General features: G+C 43.7%; 1 protein-coding gene across 1 annotated transcript; it reads left to right on the forward strand.

Moving 5' to 3' along the window:
- Window positions 1-2822: 2822 nt before the first annotated feature.
- LOC142988386 (UPF0606 protein KIAA1549) lies at window positions 2823-20163 on the forward strand. The gene is made up of 19 exons (XM_076137552.1): window positions 2823-3765; window positions 4522-4610; window positions 4892-5051; window positions 5165-5295; window positions 5498-5684; window positions 5789-5848; window positions 5935-6080; window positions 8544-8721; window positions 9364-9548; window positions 12114-12343; window positions 12966-13075; window positions 14455-14660; window positions 14763-14986; window positions 15114-15258; window positions 15451-15774; window positions 16712-16764; window positions 17257-17405; window positions 17729-17883; window positions 18135-20163. Exons 1-19 carry the CDS (start codon window positions 2823-2825, stop codon window positions 18372-18374), a joined length of 3915 nt encoding a protein of 1304 aa, XP_075993667.1. The 3' UTR covers window positions 18375-20163.
- The last annotated feature ends 1228 nt before the right edge of the window (window positions 20164-21391 follow it).

Raw genomic sequence — 21391 nt, forward strand, 5'->3', positions numbered from 1 at the left:
GTACTGCTAGACGGTAAATCCCCGAGGGTTGAAACACTTGGCACAGCAGTCCAGGAGCCTGCACAGTTCAGCGTGTCCAGGGGAGAAACACTCGTCCTTTCCAAGGGGCTCTGTTGTAATAGCATGTTGACTCAATTAAGGTGCCAGTGTAGGTTGTAATTAAGTTGGGAATTTTCTCTAGGGCAAAGCCAAACACAGTCTATGAAGTCATGCAGTAAATACAAGTTGACGTTCTTGAAGTATTCTTTTTTTGCTGGTGCTTTTATATAAATGAGATGTGCTTTACTTTTATTGTTAAAAGTAGTCATTTTCCCCTCAGCTGATGGGATTGAAGTGTGTTTTCAAGTATGTGTGTTTGTGTGGTTGGACAGAGCTTCCTCACACTACAAAGAGCAGGAAACAGCCAGTTGCTGAGTCACAATGACGAAGCTTCTGATTGTTTGACTCTGGTTGTTGCAGAGGGTGACTTTTAAGGGCTGTTCTATTCTGCTCAAGGGAAAATAAAGACATACTGTCTGCATTCAATGTACTCTAGCAAATAATGGTGTATTTGTTTGTTTAGAGTTACGCTTGTAAGCATTAATGTAGACATGGGTTGTGGTTAAGGCTAATTTTGATCATCTGCATCTCCCAGAACCTAAGATAGGCTCTCCTTTAATGTAAGCAGTACCATAACAAAACTCCCATTATCTGTCCAACTTATCTGACAATAGCTCTGACAGCCAAGCTCCCTTTCAGCAAAACCATGAGACAATGTTAGACTCTGACAAGGTAGAGTGATAGAGACATTTCCCAAAATTAATCATGTGTCACACCCTGTGTAGTGTAATATGGAACAGGGTAGTGTAACGCTCAAATTAAGTTGGAAATGCAGTGCATGACCCACACTTGGCGTTACTGCTTTGCATGCGATCGAATGTAATGATGTTATGGATTTTAGCGTTGTGTGTACGTGTAAAGGGGTAGAGCTGCTTCCCTATGAGCTGAAAAGTGAACCATTCATCACCCCAAGGGTAAGAACCAGGTCGTGTAACAAAGGACAGGAGATGGTCTCTCTAGAGTGCATCCGTAAAAGGCTCGGGGCCATTAAGGCGCTGCGCCAGGGCGACCACAAATTATTTTTGGCACATATCGTCAATGCAGTTAGGTCAACATATTCTGGATCGTTGTCAGTATAAAGTTAGCACAGATGACCACTATTTGTACTCAGAAGATTATTTTCTTCTGATGATTCCAATTTGTATGTCAGCATGTCTTGTTATTGTGTTTCTGTATCAGCCTGTATTTGGGTACTCTTTCCATTATTGGCTTTTTTGTAAAGATTGATTGTTCCATTTTGTAACCACTTTGGAAAATGGTGGATGAGGTAGACTAGTAATCAGCCCCCAGGCAGAGTAATGATTATACAACAGCACAAACATGCCTGGTGCAAAGTGAAAGTGGAACATGTTGGTGGAGTAGATGCTTCTTCATATGCATTGCAGCTTAACAGGAATTTTCAGTAAGTAGCAGTAAACCGGCTGAATAATTGATATTTTCTGGTAAACAATGCTAACTGTTTCATACATCTACCATTCCGGTCAATTGAGTCCGTGGACAGCGTATTGATTTGATCTAAATATAGACCAAGGTTACATAAAACTTCCTAAATCATAATGTTGTTGCAGTTCCCTACATACTCTGTATATTGTAAGTATCTCATTATCCTGTACAGACTATTTATCATTCTGTGATCTTTGCTCCGGTGAGGTGGGAATTAAATGCGAATGATTCATTTCATGATTAATGGTAATCCTATATGAAGTCCTTGTAGACAGGCTGGGTCAGTAATCTGTCATTCTGGTTTGAGATGGATTATCACTGATCAATGTTCATTTGGGTATTTAAAAGATGGCTTAACCTAACTACAATCAAAGGAACCTAACTAATCCTAAACAAAACATGACATTTTGTTCACTCTGTTTCTGATGAACATTTTGCCTGCAGTCTATTTTGTTGTGAGGAGTGATTATTGACTTTCAGAGGTCATCTCCAAATGATTGATTTGTATCTAAACTTGTTGCAATGAGCGATTAACCTGAACTGAAGGGTTGTCCCTATATTGCTGAGCAAAAGAAAACAGATTGGATGTGTAAATAAAAGTCTATATCCTCATTTTAATTACAGCCTAGCCAAGATCTTAACAATTGACTTTTTTTTTAATTGCCACTGAAACTAAACCTCCTCTTTGTTCTTTAGCAGATGAGCCTTGGCTGGAGTCCAACAAGGGATTTCTTGAAAATGTTCCAAATTCAACAGAATCATCACCATCAGCCTTAGCAGCCACACACACTGAAGCCTTTGGGAACCCAGGCTCACTGAGTGCCCCGACATCCATTCCTGCACCGAACCATAACGCTAGAACTGCTGACATCAAGCTCTTTCACAGGGGCAATGTATCTTCACAAAACTCTAAATCCTTCACTCCAAGTGACCGCCTGGCAGGAGAACCCCAACTTCTTCCCACTCCTCCATTAAGCCCCACACAACCTGTATTGGTGTCTGGCCCACAGTTTGAGGTGCCGGCTGAACACTCCAGAGACTGGAAGCTGGCCAGAACAAATTCTGCCCAGCAATCTTCCTCTCACACTCAAACAACTACAGGATCCCAGCTGCAGCCACAGTTAAATATATCCCAGGCATCGTCAAGCCACTCTGCTTTTACCAGGTCAACAACACCTGAGCTTGGTGCTCTAGATGCATCTCCTAGTTTAGATTCCTTACATTACCCGAACTTGCTTCTGCAGACCTCAAGGAAAATCCTGGATGTGAATCAACTGAGCATGAGCAGTGTCCCGGTGCAGCAGAGCAACCAGGCACATGAGATGGACTTGCCCCTCAACCCAGCTGAGAATCTGGCCCCCAGCTATGTGCCTTTCATGAGCCCCCACCCTACATCACCTTCATCGAACCCTACAGAGGTCTTTCCAGATGAATTCTTCCCTTCCAACACCATGGATGGGGACTGGGGGTCTGGGGACTACTTGGAGACCATGTCGTATATGGGTGCAGAAGGAGATGACTACGCTCTGGTCACCAAGTTGCCCTCTGACATGTACGATCTGGAAGACTCTACAGAAATCTACGACACAGCCTTCCCCTCCAGAGTAGGCGTATCCCTGACCTCTATGCAACTCCTTCCTGTGTCTCCATCTCCCAGCGTCAAGACGCCGTACGCCACCGTTGTTCCACTTACATCCGTTCATCCATCCTCCTTCTCCTCCTCAATTCACTATACACTTGAGCCCACTCCCGCATCTCATAGTGATGTAGCCGAGGCTTCAGATATAGATTGGCCAGAGACTTTTACCATTGAACCAACAGATGTCCTATTACCTGACATGAATAGCTTGGAGTATTACACTACTCAGATGACCAAGGACAACGCCACTTCAGACACCGGAGCTGAACACGGGGGGAATGCTACCACCTCCGGGGAATTCCCTCTGCTGTCCATCAATGCTACACATATTACACCTACCCCCAGCTTCACTGTGCACCCGAGCCACATGCAAACTGCAGCGTATGGTAGTGAGGAGCAGCAGACCACCAACAGCACCGCATGGACTGAGGAGGAATCCTCCAGCGACGTGTCAGGATTGGGGCCTGTGAATGAAACAACCCCACTACATGGCATAGAGGAGATGGTCAACACCACTGAGACTTTGGTGCATCCTTCCATTGAACCAACTCCCTTCATCTATACCTCTTCCTCTTTCTGGGATGGTCCAGTGTCCATCAGAGAGAGTTCGGCCTCCTCTGTTGAGCTGGACACCATTGCTACAGTCGCCACACTGTCCAGCGCTACGACTTTGTTGCCAGATGATGTAATCTTGTCCTCCTCTCTAACGGATGTATATTGGTTTGTTACACAGTCTATCGTACATACCAGCGTACACACCACTCCCACCTTGACTGCAACCATAGCCCTCTCCCCTTTCCCTTGGGAACCTGCTGCCAATGCTACTCCTGGTACAATAGAAATAATTTCCACTGTCACTACTGTTTCAATTGAACCAACTCACAACTACACTCTAGGCTCTACTGAACCTCCATATAATGTCACTTCCACCCCCCCAGTCATGATTAATGATGAAGGAGTGACTGAGGTTGGAAACAACATCTCAACCCCAGTGACTTTGACCCAAGCTAGCACTGAAGCTAACACAACCTTTACTGTATCCACTACTACAATCGCTGTCACTACTTCTCAAGCTACGACTAGAGTTTCTGCAACTACCACCAGTGCCAGCTCCCTGTCTACCACCAGCAGTATGATGCAGACTGTAGCACCAACACCAAGACGGTTCCTCTGCAACCATGACAACCCTGCATATTTAGTAAAAATTGGTAAGTTTAAAAGCCAGCTTTGTGCCACATTATCATCAACATCCACATCCAGATATGAGATGTTTGTGACTTCAAACTGTATTTGTGTTATTCTCAAATAGGATCATAACAACCTTGTGCTTTCTTCTTCAGGTTTTCCTTCGGGTGCCACTGTTGGATATGCCAAAACCCAAGTCAGAGACATTTTGAAAGGGGAATTCAACAGATCAGTTGAGCTGCAGGTACGTTTGGAATTGGAAAATTGGAAATATTCTAAAATTTTCGTTAAGCTAGAGCTTTAGTGGATTGACATATTCGTACTTGTTGCGTTTGTATGTCTGTGTTTTCCTGTGCTTGTGTGTGTGTGTAAAAGAGAGAATGTTTTGTTGCAGTCACATTACAATCTGCAAGAATCATAGTGACCTTTCCACCACACTGTCATCAACTGCCTGTTTAAAACGTCTCATTTAAATATGAATGAAGGAATGTTGAACCGTGCTTCCTGCTCTTTGTGTCTGTGAAGGTTGTGGACCCGCCGCCAAAGTTTGTTTTCCGAGTGGTGTCTGGTCCAGTTGTGTACACAGCTATATCTGTTATCAACTCTCTGCGAAGATCTGGACGCCGCTTCATGTCTGTGTCTCCCAGCTGGACGATTCCGGACAGAAAATATCAGATTCACACAGGTAGATAGCTCTTCCTTAAACCTCTGTGTCGGAGCAAAGTGTAATAATGAACTGCCAACATTCAGAATATTGTTTCTGGTCTGACGTCCCCATCCTCGTCTTCATCTGTCCAGTATTGCAGTTTGTCCCTGCACACATCGATGTGCGCGTCTGCAACTTCAGTGAGAGCATTGAGAGAGGCTTGACCAGGGCTTTTGCAGAAGTGCGTCGGCGATCAAAGGAGTCAACTAATTTCACAGTGCATGTGAGTGCAACCACTAAAGAGGGTCACGCAGGAGTACTCAACTTCTAGTAGACAATTTGTAAAAGTGAATTTCAACTAAGATTCTCTCATGAAGATAGTTTGTTTTAGTTAAGTAAATGTAAGCTGTTTAAGCTTTGAATGAATTTACATCAGAATGTAAAGGATATTCTGCTCTTCATTTCCCTCTCTAATTGTGTTTCAGATTGTAAACATCACTATGACTGCTCCTAAATATCAACGCCTGGCGAAGGAGCCGGTGGACATCACCTTCACTGTGCGCGGTGCTCGGGGTTATCTGACCGGGTCTGAGGTCAGCAACGCTCTGATGAAGCTCACCACCGTGGAATTCAGCTATTACATGGGATTTCCTGTCCTTCAGATTGCTGAGCGTGAGTCAGACTTTATTTTAGCAATTTCCACTTCATTGCACAGTTACATCAGAATTTATCAAGGCTGTGATTAAAAATGTCTGCATTTTCTTCTTTTCCAATAGCTTTCCATTATCCAGAACTGAACACCACCCAGTTGCTCCGCTCGTCCTGGGTTAAAACAGGTATGACGTTTTTTCAGTTTTTGGCATTTTCAAATGCACTGCAGACATCTTGCACTAATACTGAATGGCCTGCTCTGTGTTCGTAGTGCTCCTTGGCGTGCAGGACCAGAAAGTGGCTGAGCGAACCTTCCAAGCCAACCTGGAGCGCCGTGTGGCCATGTTACTTGGGGAGGCATTGGGATTAGTCAGACGTGTCAAAAGAGCGACCATTGTTGGCAACAACAGTGTTCAGGTACTGTATTTATGTGTAAATGTATTCCGTACTGTATTTATTTTTAAGTAAGTCATTTTATGTTAGTTGGAGCTGGATGTTGCTTCTTCTTCTAGGTAGTGTAGTTTCTGCCTCTGAGGAATACAGAATTTCTTCATTGATTACACAGTAAAACTTTAAAAGCTCACCAATTACAATGTTGTTAATAGATGGCTCACCAAGTCTGGAAAGAACTTGTTTCTCAATATCACTTATATCGTTATTCCCCGATGCAAGCTCTCTCTAACTAGCGAGTCTAGAGTACTGAGGGCTCATTATATCAGCATTGCAGTGTTTGTAACCACTGAAAGCCTTACTGCTTTACTAATCAGGCTCTGTCTTTTGTGGGTTCGCTCTGCACCTGCTCAGCTCTGAGGGGACAGGATAGGGCTGTGTCTCCATGGCAACAGCATCTCATTCAGCCCAGGGCAAGCCACTCAAACACCAAAACCTCCTAAGTCCCCTGTTCTTTCTCCTCTTCCTCACCTCTCTGGTCCTGTTACTTGATGGCTCCTATGAGCCTCAGAGCTGCTAAGAGCGGATCAATTATTAATTATCTGTCGCTGTCTGTATCCTGCAGTTGAGATGATTATAAATGTGCTTCTGATGTTGAGAGGGCAGACAAAATGGGGGAAGACGGAGACAATGAAGGTAAAAGATTCAGAGAGAAAGGGGAGTTTTTCGCTGTTTGAGTTCAGGGACTCAGGAAAGATGTATATTTTAATATCACCTCAAGAAGTCTGAGTGCACATTAGTCTTTAAACACGGTGCTGTCAGAATGATAAATATCATCCTTGTTTGAGTAACAACCTTACTGTGCCTGACCTTTCTGTGTTTCGCATTCTTGCCTCCACCCACAGAGCAGTTTAGAGAAAAGAGCTTGACATTAATGGTAAATCTTTTATGACAGGTACTGTGCTATGATTAGATTACAGATGTGAAGGTTTGCTTGCATCCTTCCTTTGTTTGAAATGCTGTCTTTCAGTGATTCACAAATATTAACTGCTGTTTTGCACAGACACTTTATTATGGGGATTTTTTTTCTCACTTCCAGCCTATGGAACTACTGCCATTATGGAAGCCTAGGTTGGCCTCGTTTACATTTCAAAGGCTCAATTAAATGTCTTGGAGTGTGTTGAATACAAATAGAGTGAGGTGGTTTGTACAGTGTTTGATCTTGTGAAGAATCCTCTTTCGCCCACACACATGTACAGACACAAAGGCTCAAATATCAAACTGTTGTTGGCTGTCATGGTGAAACCAGTGTGATGCTGTAATCTCTCAGAATACAGAGTTGAATTGGGGTCACCCAATAAAACACACACTGTCGTCGTTCCAGTCTAATAACTGAATTAGACCTTGCATGTTGAAGTCTGCCCAGCCATTTTTCTGTGTCATCCCGATGCTGACCTGCTTTCTACGCTTTCCAGTAATGAAGACGGCAGACTGTGTGTGCCCGAGGGCACCCAGAGGGGGATTGTAGACACACACAGACATATTAGACATCATGAAGAAAGATTTTAACAATAACTGCTCCAGTGGGAATACAAATGCAAGCTGACATATCAGTGGTGGATGGTTTGTGCTGTGCCCTCCTGTGTTGATTTGTCAGTTTTTGTAGACTTTTGCATGCATAAAAGGAGAGCAATATCATGGACGCACCTCATGTTAATGGGGGTAATATAATTTCAAAGGAAACTACACAGGAGCCATATTAAAGAAAGGAGGAATACAACCAATTTTTAATGATTCACATGTGCTATTTCTGTGCTCCAGAAAAGGGTTTAATGAAGGAGAAGCAGGGAGGATGTGTGAGCAGGGGCCTTGACATCACAGTGAGAGCTGACATACAGTGATATAATATTGACCTTTAACAAGATGATTGCTAAACACCACAAAACTCTAAGGATTATATGCCTAAATAATATGGCCTGCTCCATGTCCCTTTACCTACATCTGGACATGTTTATATTTGGAGAAGGCAAAGGATTCACTGACATCTGCAAACCTTTATAGTCTGGTAATGGATCTATAATGACACAGGTAGCCTCCTTATAATAGTCTAATTATGCTTGATGATCACACTGTGAGGTTGTCTGACAGCCAAGGTATATAAGGCCCTGGCATCCGTATAAACCAACACATGTATCCTATATAGTTCAAAGACTGTTTCACATATATCAAGGTAATAGTATATCTAACACTCTGTTGCTCACACACAAATGGGTGTGAAGTCATTCATCATCAATATCACATACTGTTCAATTATTCAAAGGACTCCATCCCTTAAGGTTCAGTATCCAGCAGCAAACAAACCAGGAGTTAGATATTAGTTTTCAGTAGATAATAGTTTCCCTTATGTTCCCCTAAATGGTCAGAGCCTTTTTTGGCATTACTCTGTTTGGTTAAATTCATTGTAACTTTATATCCTGTTTGAACTCCCAGGTTGTGAGTGTGAATCAGATGGTGGGTGCGGACCACCCCTTGGAGATGGTTTATTTTGTGGAGGGTCCCACTGGGCAGAGGCTGCCTGCGGGCGAAACAGCCAGCCTGCTGAACGGCCTGGATGTCCAAAGGGCAGCCATTGTCTTAGGATATCGTGTGCAGGGCGTCTTGGCGCAGCGTGAGTACCTCTGACATACTAGATAACTCATGTTTCAGGGACACTGACTCATGCAGTGGGGAGGGTGCAAGTCCTTGAAATGAAAAAGTTCAGACCTTCAATGCCAGCAAAGCATCACAGTGATGGAGCATCCCTACACACTCTGAGATGCTGGTAAACTATTATTTTTTGCCAACAGAGGCAGATAATGTAATTGCCCTTCAAACTATGTTTATTGTTGTGGTCTCCCTTGAAATATTATATGGTTTGTTTCGTGAATAGAAAAGAGAAAGGAAGAAACTTATAATAGCATTTGAGCTAATTACCTCTCCTCAGACGTACTCTACCCAAAGCCTCGCTTCATCATTAAATATCTAAACAAAGTCTGAAGGCTTAATGAGTGAGCCTCAGGGGACTCCTGTCCCTGCACTCTCTGAGTTGTAATACTTTCCCAGGGGATGAAACAAGTGTTTAATTAAAACTAATGAACACCTGCATTGGAGATCATAACAGAACGAGTCAACTGTCCAAATACGCTGCACGTTCAGCTTCGCATCGACATTTTGACATTTCACAAAGTAACTCACAAGCATATGCACTGAAGTTGAATGTAAAATGCAACGTTTTGCTCCTCTCTCTCTCTGTCTCTCTGTCTCTCTGTAGCTTTAGACAAAGTAAACTCTTCACCCACTGACAATGAGAACACCAATATGTGGATCATCATCGGGGTGGTGATTCCTCTCCTGGTGGTCATCGTCATCATTTCCATTCTTTACTGGAAGCTGTGTCGGACAGATAAGCTAGAGTTCCAGCCAGACGCCATGACGTCCATCCAGCAGAGACAGAAGGTAAGGAGGGGGCAGACAGCTGGGGCAAAAGTCTCAACAAACGAAGCAATAATATTCACCTCTCAATATTAACCTCTCAATCATTGCACCATAGTGTATTAAAACTAAACAAATAACTGTATACTGAAACCAGGCGGTCTCATATTATGGTTTTCTTTCATGGTAAAGTATAAGCCAAAATGTTTAAATTCAAATGAACTATTCTTTTCTTTCATCTCTTCAGCTTTTAGATTACATTGGTAAAACTTTAATGTACTCAGTAGACAGATTTATTAAAGGACATGAGCTGATGTTGCTAGGAAACGAGATGTGCCTCAACTCTTCTTTTAGTCTATTATGAGCTCTGTCTCGTCCTCATTCATTTTAAAACACCAACAGACTTGCAGACCTGCAGCCACTCCAGCGTCTCACAGTATTTTATATTTGTTGAACTTTTCCTCCTTGTCTGCCATCATTTGAAACAGAAATACACCACTTTACTCTTTGAGGATTCTTTTGTTCGTTTGTTGCCAAACAGTCTCGATGAGCATAACCTTCATGATCAATCCGGCTTTTAAAGCAGCTTTTTATGCAGTCCTTTCAAGCTTTCTATGCACTTCTATCCGGGCTTTTCAGTTGATTTCACTGTATCTGGCTTACATTCCCCTCCACTTGATTTATTTTGGTTGAGCTGAGCTGGGAACTAATCCCCCCACAGTGGTCTAAGGCAAAGAATCAAAGCTCTAATGTGCAGAGGCATGGAGTATTTACGCTGCCCTCTCTGCTTAACACAATCATCTGTCACTTAATACCACTACTCTTCCCTCAGTCTACTGCCTCATTCAGCGAATCAAAGAACACTCTTCCCCTCGCCACTGAGGGGGTTATACAGTTTAGAGAGGAAGAAGAGGAAGAGTATGAGGAAGAGGAGGAGTATGATGAAGAAGAAGAGGAGGAGGAACAAGATTTAAAAGCGGGGAAGGTACAGAGCAGTGTCTGGTGATTTGTAGATGGTCTAGATGAGATCTGACTTGTGTTTTGTCGTAGTCGTGTGCAGTGTTTTGTCTGATAAATATCTTTCCTTCAGCAAATACTCAAATATGGAAGAATATATCAAGAACGATACAGTAGACATAGTTTATTAAGTAGAAGATGTTTTGAGTTTCAAGATTTCAAAGGGAGTATTTCCATACATTATTGCTTCTGTTTAGAAGTTTATAGCTCTTGCCAAAGGCAAGCAGAGTATGAGCAGTGAAGAAGAAGAGGAGGAGGAGGAAGAGGAGGAGGAGGAGGATGAAGAAGATGAGGAAGACGACGAGGATGAGGAGAAATTGAAAAAGAAAGCAATGATCCCTGACGAGAGGACGGGACATTGGCAAAATGCAATGCTGAAGAAAATAGAGGAGATGAAGAAAGAAATGAAAATGTTATCTAAAGAGAGCAAAGCCAAAGAGAAGGTACATGGGTTAGTGGCTGTAGAGACTAGTGTTTGTTTGTTTTAGTGGACTTCAGGGTACAACTTCCCCTGGTAAGGATGGACACACAGTATAAAACATTTGGTGGATTTTCTCTGCACCTAAGCAGCCATCACATTAGTCTAAGTCTTGAAGGCGTTGTACTCTGTAGAGCCTGAAGATGATGTCATAGATTTGCATCTGTCATGTGTTTGCTTGTGTCTCCCCGAGTTAGCACTGTAAAGTAGTTATTTGTGCATAGAATGTGTGCGTGATAGCATTAGGTGTGCATCTGCTGCTTTTATTTAGCCGCAGCGTTTCATATAATTAAACCAGTCCTGCCATCCCAGCTGCAGCTATTTGAGTGCTTTCCCTTTCAAAGACCGGCCTTGTTTATAGGCCATGGTGAAGAAGACCAGAGCAGCACACACACAGACACACAGACACACACAGACACACACTCACACACACTCACACACTAGACATATACACACGCCACTCTAGCTGCCAGGATTAGCAGCGTCACACTGGCAACAACCACACCGGAATCACGGCGGATTAGCCATTTTAAACAACACACTTCACACAAACTTGCACAGTTTTTATGGGAACGAGCGTCCATATGTTCACAGAATTAAAGGAAGCATGTCGGTCTCTTCCCTTGTAGCCACATTTCAGCTTCACAGAACCAGTGTTATGCAAACTGCAAGCACACTCAGATCTGACATGCAGTGTTTACGCCTATACTCTTGGAAAGTCCCTGGGGTTTTGCACTCAGATATTCTCCCTGCTTTCATCCCCCCGGCCGTCCCCCACCGTCTCAGCAAAGCAGACTGCTCACTGTTTTTTTCCAACATCTCTCTCTCTCTGTCTCTGGCTGTCTGCGTCTCTATCTGATAGTCTTTGCTTTTGCCATCATTGCTTATCTCTCTGAGTGTCCCAGAATAGGCACTTTTACTTTACTTTTTACTTATTTCTTTTATGTACCCCTCACTGGCTCACCTCTGTCCGTCCTTCTGTCTCTGTCTCAAGGAAACTGTTGCCTCTGCCATTCTGATTTTTATTCCAAATGTTTATTCCCCATTCCCCCCTCTCCTCCCCCCTCCCTGTTCTGACTTTCCTCTCGCCTCAGTTGCAGGCTCCCAGTGTTAAAGGCTTTGACTTCGCCAAGCTACACCTCGGTCAGCACAATAAGGATGACCTCATGGTGATCCAGGAGCCCGGCCCACCGGGACCCGGCTCGGGGGCCCTCCCCACGTCTGTCAAAGACGGGTTCGGCCCGCCAGAGAACGGGGAGATCCCTACCCCCACATCCAAAAACTCCTCCACCAAGGCATCACGCAGTGGAAGAAGAAGAGGAAGGTCTGGCAGCACATTAGAGCTCCAGAAACTATTAATGGAGAGTTTGAATAAGTGTTTCCAGAAACCAGAACATTAAGTTTGATTAGGTTACATCATCTATGCCATAGTGTTTTTAAAGATAAGGGGGAAAATAGATTAGTGGTCGATTTTTGTGTCATGTTTCACTTCTCACAGATCTTTATATTATATAGTGTAGGTGAGGTCATGTATAAAGCTTACTCTATTTTACCTGAGTCAGTCAGACCAAAGCTTTTAACAGATCATTCATTAGTTATTGATGCACAGGAGAGACAGAGGACCTTTCCTCTTATTCATGCACACTATGATCACTTCTTTGATAACCAATAGATCTTATTGTGTTAATTAGGATTTCATAGCCACAGACCTTTTGCCACTTTTCATAATGATGACATGTTTGCTAAAATATGTTCTCCATTTCTCTCACCTCCCTTCTTACTAATTGCTCCGGCTAATAGACAGTGTGTGACTCAGACAATTATCAAAGCAGTCATTATCTCATGTATTGATAATAGATTGTACTTCTGTCTCTAATATTCTCTGTTGCACCGGTAATGACTACATTTCTACATGTTATTAAATATATTGTGTATTTCCTGGGTAGGATCTCACCATCAGAGCGTGACTCGGTGGTAAGTGACCATTCCACTGAGCGTGAATCAACGGAGGAGAACCTGAGAGCCCACGCTACCCCCAATGACAGCAAGCAGACACGTAAGGTCCCCATCAATGTTTTAAAGTTGCTTTGGCAACCCGCACATCATCCCATTAAACACAGGGAGCGGACAGGAGGGGGAGGGGAAACGGGAGACTGAAGGAACCGGTTAGATTTGACGACAGGAAGCTGTAGCAGACAGGGAAAATGACAGAGGGGGGTGCAGATTGAGGGTTAGGGGACAGGGAAGTGATGGAAAATGAGGAGAGGAAGATTGATGAGGGAGAATAACATTAATCCATGCAGTGACATGACGACTGCAGGGGTAACGCGTCGAGCAGAGGAAGACTGGCAGGTCGGTGAGGAAAATGGGGTCAAAGGTAGGAGGAAGGATGGAGTTAGAGGGGGAGAAGTGTCAGCCTGTTGATAGATATTCTCCTGCGGTACCACCCAGACTACAGGCTGCAGCCAGACTCCAGGCTGACTCACACACAGAGGAACGCCGTCTGCTTTGTTTTTGATAAGCCTCCGTCTGTCCACTGCTGATTCTGCATATACACTCCACACAGTGTTTATAAGGGTTACAGACTGTTTATAAGAGCCTCTGTATTATGTAATGTCCCATCTATGCTCACTGGTGCCCTCTCTTCAGAACGCTGCGCCATCTTTCCTCACACTTAGCGAGACTAGAAGAGGAGATTTATCACTTTGTTCCTCCTTGATGACTCTTTCCACTTTTCCTCCCATGTCTCTCCTGAACTCAATGGACTCCACTTTTACTTTTAACAAAACCCTTCTCTCTCTCTCTCTCTCTCTCTCTCTCTCTCTCTCTCTCTCTCTCTCTCTCCACCCCCTCTCTCCACCCCCCTCTCTCTCTCTCTCTCTCTTTCTCTCTCTACCATTTTGCCTGTTGTGTTTATCTCAATTTGATCTCCTTCCTCTCAATAAAACTCTCTTTCTTTCTGTTGTGGTTTGCAGGCAAGAATAGAATTGGTAAGAGTCCTGTCCTCATTCAATCTGTCCTCATTCAGACCTCAGGCTTGACCTCCAGCAGCTGTGTCTGTTTGTTTGTGCGGTAGCTTTGTTCATTGCTTGATCTCCTCATCCATCACTCTCTACCGAGCTGTCAATCACCGCGTAGAAGCAACCCACCTCTAGAACAAAGCCAGAGCTATTGTTTAAATGTGGCTTTTGCTCTCTAGAAGTATGTATAGAAATACAAAGGTGGTGAGTTAATGTTGTTGCTTCCACAGCCAGAAACTGTTTTTGATTTTGTTGAGTCATTCCATTTCAGTTAAAGTAAATGTTTGGCTGAAATCCTTACGCAGTAGTTTTCCTCTCTCAAAGCTCTATCCCAACATTAGCATATAGACTTGCTTTGACTCGACTGTACTGACTGACATATGACCTGTTTGTACTGTCCTGCTTTGTTTTCCAGGTCCTCCGCCTGTGAATGGTACAAATGAGCAGCTGTCCTCCGCCTCCATCTTTGAACACGTCGATCGGATGTCTCGCGCCACCGATGCGAGCAGGAGACTGCCGAACAAAATCCAGCTGATCGCCATGCAGCCCATGCCCGTCCCCCCACTACACAGCCCCCCCGCCAACGGCAAACTGACCAACACCAACCACATCAACTCCGAGGTTTGAGCCTAGAAACAACAATCAATGTTACTCAATGATTTATAATGGTCGAAACTTTTACGATGAGGTGGCTGTAAAACTATTTCTTCCTTCCCACCTCAGATCCAGGTAGCATTGAGGCACAAGTCAGAGATTGAGCATCATCGTAACAAGATACGCCTGCGTGCCAAGAGGAAGGGACACTATGATTTTCCCACTATGGATGACAACAGCATTAGAGACACCAAGGACCAGGATCGCATCTATCAAAAAGCACAGATGCAGATTGATAAGATCCTGGACCCAGACTCACACCTGCCGCCCATCCTCATGGAACCCAAGAAGAGGTGAGGGCTCAAACAGACTCTATATGGGGATCAAGGAGCTGGTTATTCATGTTATCTGAATGTGGTTCCGGGTCGTTTAACCTTTTGTTTACAATTTCCATATGATGTTTCTGCGTCTGTCTCTCAGTGGGCGAGGGAGGCGCTCACCCAGACAAAGGAGGAAAGACCAGCTGAGTGGAGGCATGATGGATGCAGACAAAGACCACCTTATCACTGAAGACGCTGATGCCTCCTACAGGAAGTGTCCAGGGGTCAACAATGTGGCATATGTGGTGAGTAATACCTGTAAAAATATCCAAAAGGCTTTCAGAAGTGGCTTTATAATCCGGACTTTGGACTTTTAGGGCTTCCTGAATATGTAAAATGTTTTCTTTATTATTGATTTTTAGTTTTGTGAAGGTTTTGATTAATAACTAACCAAATTCTTCCCCCTCCTCCTCCCCTGCCTCGTGCATTGATTCCAGTCGGACCCTGATCAAGGCCCAGGATCCCCTCACAGGAGCCCCTCTCCCACTGATGACGTCTTCTTGGGTCCCACTTCCTCTCCACCAGGCCATGCCCCTCCCCCGCCCCCTTACATGCCTCCCCAGCCCTCCATCGAGGAGGCACGGCAGCAGATGCACTCCCTACTGGACAACGCCTTTGCCCTGGTCTCGCCCACTTCGCCGGGAAGCACGGCAGGGATCACTCTGCCCGGGGTCAACACCAAACCTGCCGCCTCCAGCCCTCCAGGCCGCGGCCACAGAGCCTGGGCTCCCTCCTACTCGGCTCTCAGCCCGTTCCCTAGTGTGAGTACTTCACCACCGGGGAGATTCACCCTTCAAGATCGTGTTAAGAGTGGATAAAGGATTAAATGTATTTAATGAAAATCAAATCACATTATTTTCATCGCGGACTGAATTAAATCATTTCTCTCAGCAATTAGATCAAGGCCTTTGCTGGATTGAGGCTGAGTAAGATGCCAGGTGTCTCTGTTTGATTCAATAATCTCAGAGCAGACCTGGAGCTTTACAGCCCCAGACTCTTTTTTTGTATCTTTCCACAGACAAAACATAGACAAAGGTAGTCCTTAGCCTTCACTGTCTCTTCCCTTTCTCCAGTTTGTCTGCTCTCTCTCTCTCCTGGCACAAAGCCTGTAGCGTCAGGTTTAATCGCGCCCTCTTAGCAAACTAATCGGTTAAGTATTCCTCCATCTGTCACCCCCATGTTGCTACACCCTTACAACCCCACTCAGCTACATTATGTACAACCTTTTAACCCTCTCAGCTCTTAACTACCAAGGCTAACTACTGCACTCTACATATACATGCCCTGCATTGCCTCCTGTCAGTGTTGACTGTTCTTTTTACACTTGAGCTGAATTGAAGAGTTTGTCTTAAAGAGGATCAACATATATTCCATGTTTGAGTCTTGACCCTGATTGGACCAACAGCAATTTTCACCCCTGGATGCAACATAAAGATAACAGTGAGCAGTGGAGCCATAAGAGCATTTGCTGCTTTAATGTGCTGTGGAAGATCAATGGTAAAAAGCAGGATATCCTCTTTTTAGGAATTGCTTGTTATAAATAAGAGTGTGTGAGGTGACTCTGCTGGGATATTCAGAGATAAAGAGCTGTGTTATTTTGTGCTGAGGCCGACTACAAATGTCTCCTCTAGTTAAGGGTCTACGTCTGTTTCAGTCTTTGACTCCTCCAGTGAACCTGTGTGTTTGTTTCTCCCTCAGAGGTTTAATGAGCTCGCCATGTCCCCGCCTTCAGGCCCGGGTCTGCCACCAAGGTCAGTGTGAACCTGCACATGACAACCAAGAATTCAGGAATAAATTAATTAATAATATGTTCTGGCTGTTCTGCACTAAAAGGCTTTCATATTGATCAGTATGACCTGATTCCTACCACTTCACCACTGGGAAGGTTTCCCTCTAGGTGCATTTTGGTGAATTGGGCCTCATGCATTATAAATGAAGACTCATCTTTATTTCATTAGCTTTGGTCTTTTAACCGGCTCCAAAAAAGACCAGGGCACCCATACACACACCCAGTAATCAATCAATTAATAATCACACACACAGGCACACACATAAGCTAGCGTCTCAGTGTAATTCATTATAATGCTATATGAACTCCATGAGACCAATTTGAATTTTCTCATAGTTTACCTGTTTACACGTCTCTTGGGCATCACACCTGCAGATGTGCATAAAGCTGCATGAAGGAATGAATCAGTGCTTTTTGAAAGTGTCCAGTGTGTGTGTTTGTGTTTGTGTTCCAGGCAGGGCCTTGGCTCCAGCTATCTGCCACCTGGAGAAGCAGCCGGTCCAGGTGAGCAGCTCCAGCCAGACAGCCTGTACTCCAGCAGGGGCCTGTACGCTGATGAGTTGCCCTCATCTGCCAGACCGAGACCAGTAGGGGGCAGTACAGGTGCAGTAGCAAAGACACGCAGTCAGCCTGGTTCAAGGGCCATCAATAGTTATTGGATTCACATTTCCATCTTTCACAGCACTGAATTTGCGGCATTTTTCCAAGAAGAAACAACACAACAACAGTCACTTAGTACAAAATGCATCAGCAAATAGTAAAACTGTGGAGTAACTCCTGTTATTTACAATATGACCTGCAGCTCAGCAGATACACAGAGAGAGAGAGACAGGTGCAAAGATATATTCTTCTGAGCTTGCTGAGGATCATATGTCAGCTTCATCTGATGTGTGTGTGTGTCTCTGTGTGTCTCTGTGTGTGTGCAGGTGCCCAGTTCCACCATCTTACACAGGTGGGCTTGTCAACTCGGCTGAATGGTTGCCCTGTAGGTGTCAGGGTTCCACCAGGCCAGAACGGGGGCATGGGTTGGAACCACTACCATGAAAACAACTTCTCCAAGGCTTCACCTGAGAAAGATGAAGTAAGTGAAACTCCAAAATCATACTTGGTCTTATTTTCATTAAAGAACTCTTAAACCAATCCTTTGATAGATGATGAATTTTAACATAAATAAATATAGTTTGTATATCATGCTACAATCTCTTCTAGGTCTCCACCATTTTCTAGTTCTGTCACTCGCTGCACTTCACTTTATTCTTGCTCCTTAAAGACTCTCTTTCTTTTTCCTCTCTACCTTCCCTTCCACTCTTGGCCTGTCCTTCCTGTCCTCAGTTCCTGGACTTTCCTGACTACTCATCCTCGTCTATCTTCCAGACACCCAGGAGTGCTCTCAGGGAGCCTTCAGCCCCTCCTCCCCACCTAGACACCCCTGGGCTGGGCTATCTTCCTGCCCCAGATTCCCTGGACATCTCCCCTCCCACCCACTCCTCCGCCTCCCTGATCAAGGCCATCAGAGAGGAGCTGTTGCGGCTCTCGCAGAAACAGGCAGCTGTATCCAGCTATCACAGCTGAAGTCCAGCCTCCGGCCCTTACCAGTCACACCACTGACCCTGCCTTTCTGCTTTGCCTAATCTAAACGATGCTTCCCATGGAAGTCCAGACTGTACAGCAGAGAAGTAACCCTGCTAACCTGAATGAAGAGGCGGCCGGAGAGATTTCTAACTGAAGAACCGAAGCTGAGTAAAGTTAGTTTGAGTTTGCTTGTGTTGATACAGAACCAGGGTTGTTCAGAGTACAGAGACAGTGTTGATAACATGACAGTATGAACAGTGTGCTGGACCTTCAGATGACATCACATGAGTATTTGATTTCTCTTCCCTGCACTTCAAGTGGATCATAGGAAGATCACTGCCAACATTGATCCATGCTTCAGAACTTAATTCTGCTCCATTTCTTTGGATTCAGTATCCTGTGTAACGATTAGCACCGGCTTCATGCTCATGCTGCCCTCACCACACACACACAATATAACACAGTATCTATTTCTACAGTATTCGCACCTTAAAAATAAAGACAATATCTGACATTACCGTGCAGATATTTGTTGTTTTCTGGAGTTCAGATTAACTTTTTCTACCATCATCAGGTGCTACTTTATGTGTTCTGCCATGATGAGCCATGCTATGCCTCCACACTGTGATCTCCTTCATCTCACCCAGTCTACTGTACCAGCCTACAGTAAGGTCATAGTTCACAGCCAGCAAAGTCAGCCAGCCTGTTCAGAGAGGAGACGCTCGTAAGCACTACCTATTCTTTCTTACTTACTTAACAGTTGTACAAAGTTAGTCTGAGATCTTTTTGAGTTCTTCGGCCCCTGCCTCGACTTACACATCTGTCTTTGCGAGTCCTGCCTTCGTATCCGTGTTTATTTATGTTTAGTAGCTACCAGACGGCTAGAAACACAGGGAACCAGTGGCCTTGACGTTACTGTTTAGAGATGCAGGCACTAATATGTTATTAATAATAATGAATAGAAACATAATAAGGACGTACTTGACGGCGTACTGTGTGTGCTCAGTATTTGGTTGTAATTCAATGCACTGTATGCAGACTACTTGGTACAGCTCAGGTCCTCAAAAAAAAGAGATTCCTATCGGTCACATTAATCAAAAGAAAGGGATTTGGGTGGTGTTGTACTATGAGGGAACGTTATTAACATTCACAGATCGTGTTTCTGTTTTTTTTAACTTTATTTATAATCTTTTTAATGCAGTATTGAACGTTTTGCTTTGCCTTTTTACAGAGTGTGACTGTACTGTCTTTCTGTCATCTGTTCATATTTTCTCATGTTATTATGTTCTACTTAAATGTCTCTTTGTCATCCTACTGTTTGATCTTCTTCTTCTTTCTTTTTTTACATGTTACACTCCCCGAGACGCTCCCTGACCCTTTGCTTTGTGATATTTTATTTAAATAGAATAAAAGAGGAAATTGTGGCTTTTGAAAAGAGGGTTTGAAAGTGTGTGTAGCTCCAGTATGTGGATGAGTAAGATACCAGGTTCTTCATGTTTCCTTTCATCAATCTCACACTGAATGCCTCCATCTACTGGTTGTGTACTGTAACAACACCCTCTCGTGTTCACCCTCGTTCCCTTTTTTGTTTGTATTTGTATTTTATTTCTCTTAGTTGAAGTCATTTCTTTGTCCCTGTGAAGTATTTGTTGGCTGGCCCAACCTTTTAAGTTTCATTAGTATGTTTGCATGTTTAATTATTGTTGTATTATTTTTTTTTGTTCTGGTCTTGTTTGTGTTTTTTTGCGCATGCTGTTCCAAAATTCTTGAAATACAGATGAAACTGTCACGTGCTGCGTCTTCAATCTTACACAGATCCAGATAGTATTCTTACCAACAAGTCAGAGGATCAAGATGCGTAGTTGCTATAACTCCTACAGCTTGATCCGACAGAACATTTGCTGTATTCATTTATGTTTTCATTCATTATTTGTGCATTTCTTATTTATGTCTTTCATCTTAATCATCTGAAAACAAGATTTGCATGGACATTTATGATTTAAATCAGGTATTTAACAGTTCATTTATAGATCTGTCACTGCAGGTAAACTGAACCTCACCTATCACTCCCAGTCTGACACCTAGAGATCTAAGCTAAGAATAATTTGATCATATTAAATGGAAGAGGAATGAATGAACACAGGCTAAATAAACATCATTACTGGCCAATCATCACTATGAAAACTGTATAAAGTCAACATTTGCTTGTGTGTGAGCAGCTTTCATACCTGCAGAACATAGAGGTGAGCAGCAGAGACCAGGACAGAAGAAATGTTTGCCGGTGTGTGTGTGTGTGTGTGTGTGTGTGAGGTTAGTTTGAGTTCAGTGTTGCAGTGTCACAGGTTCCTCTTCACATCATATTGACTCACAGTGTTCCTGGCTGTCTAGGTGAGCTTTCAACCCAAACAGCAGTTAGCGCTGACTCACACGCAGGAGAGAGGAAGAGTGTGAGTAAAGGAACAGAAGAAGACACAGTGATGAATGTCATTCTGAGCAGGATCAGGATCGTGTTGTTGTCAATATCAGAACTTCCTTTATCCACTGAAAGATTGAGTTCATTGTAATTTGAGTGAATTGAGGAACATTATATTCTTTAAAAAAAAAGCTACATTACTGGATAGATGCAATAAAAGGTGAAAATATGACTCAACATCCACAACTGCTACATGATACACAAGCAGGTGCAAGGTTTCCAAATCTAGACTCTGAAATCTGAATCTTGACCTTGGGGCTTTAAAAAAAAAAAAAAAAAAAAAAAAAAAAAAATCCCTACCTAAATCCAGTAAATGCATGTCCTTACCATTATCAACCACAAGGTGTCAGCACATCACAAGAAAACAAACCCCACCCCTTCCACTCTCCACCTCCCAATCACAGCAATGGCTGCTGCTTCATACAAATGATGTAACCCTCTCTGTTTCTGAGGCCGTTCATGTGCCCTTCACTTTGAATGGGTAACTAGCACAACATAGGGAAGTAGCAGTGGTCGATGAGTGATGCCTCCAACGAAACCAATC

This window comes from Genypterus blacodes, unplaced genomic scaffold (assembly GCF_046128005.1).
Source record: "Genypterus blacodes isolate CSIRO-AG114 ecotype Tasmania unplaced genomic scaffold, CSIRO-AGI_Gbla_v1 ptg000015l_1, whole genome shotgun sequence".
NCBI classification, from domain to species: Eukaryota; Metazoa; Chordata; class Actinopteri; order Ophidiiformes; family Ophidiidae; genus Genypterus; species Genypterus blacodes.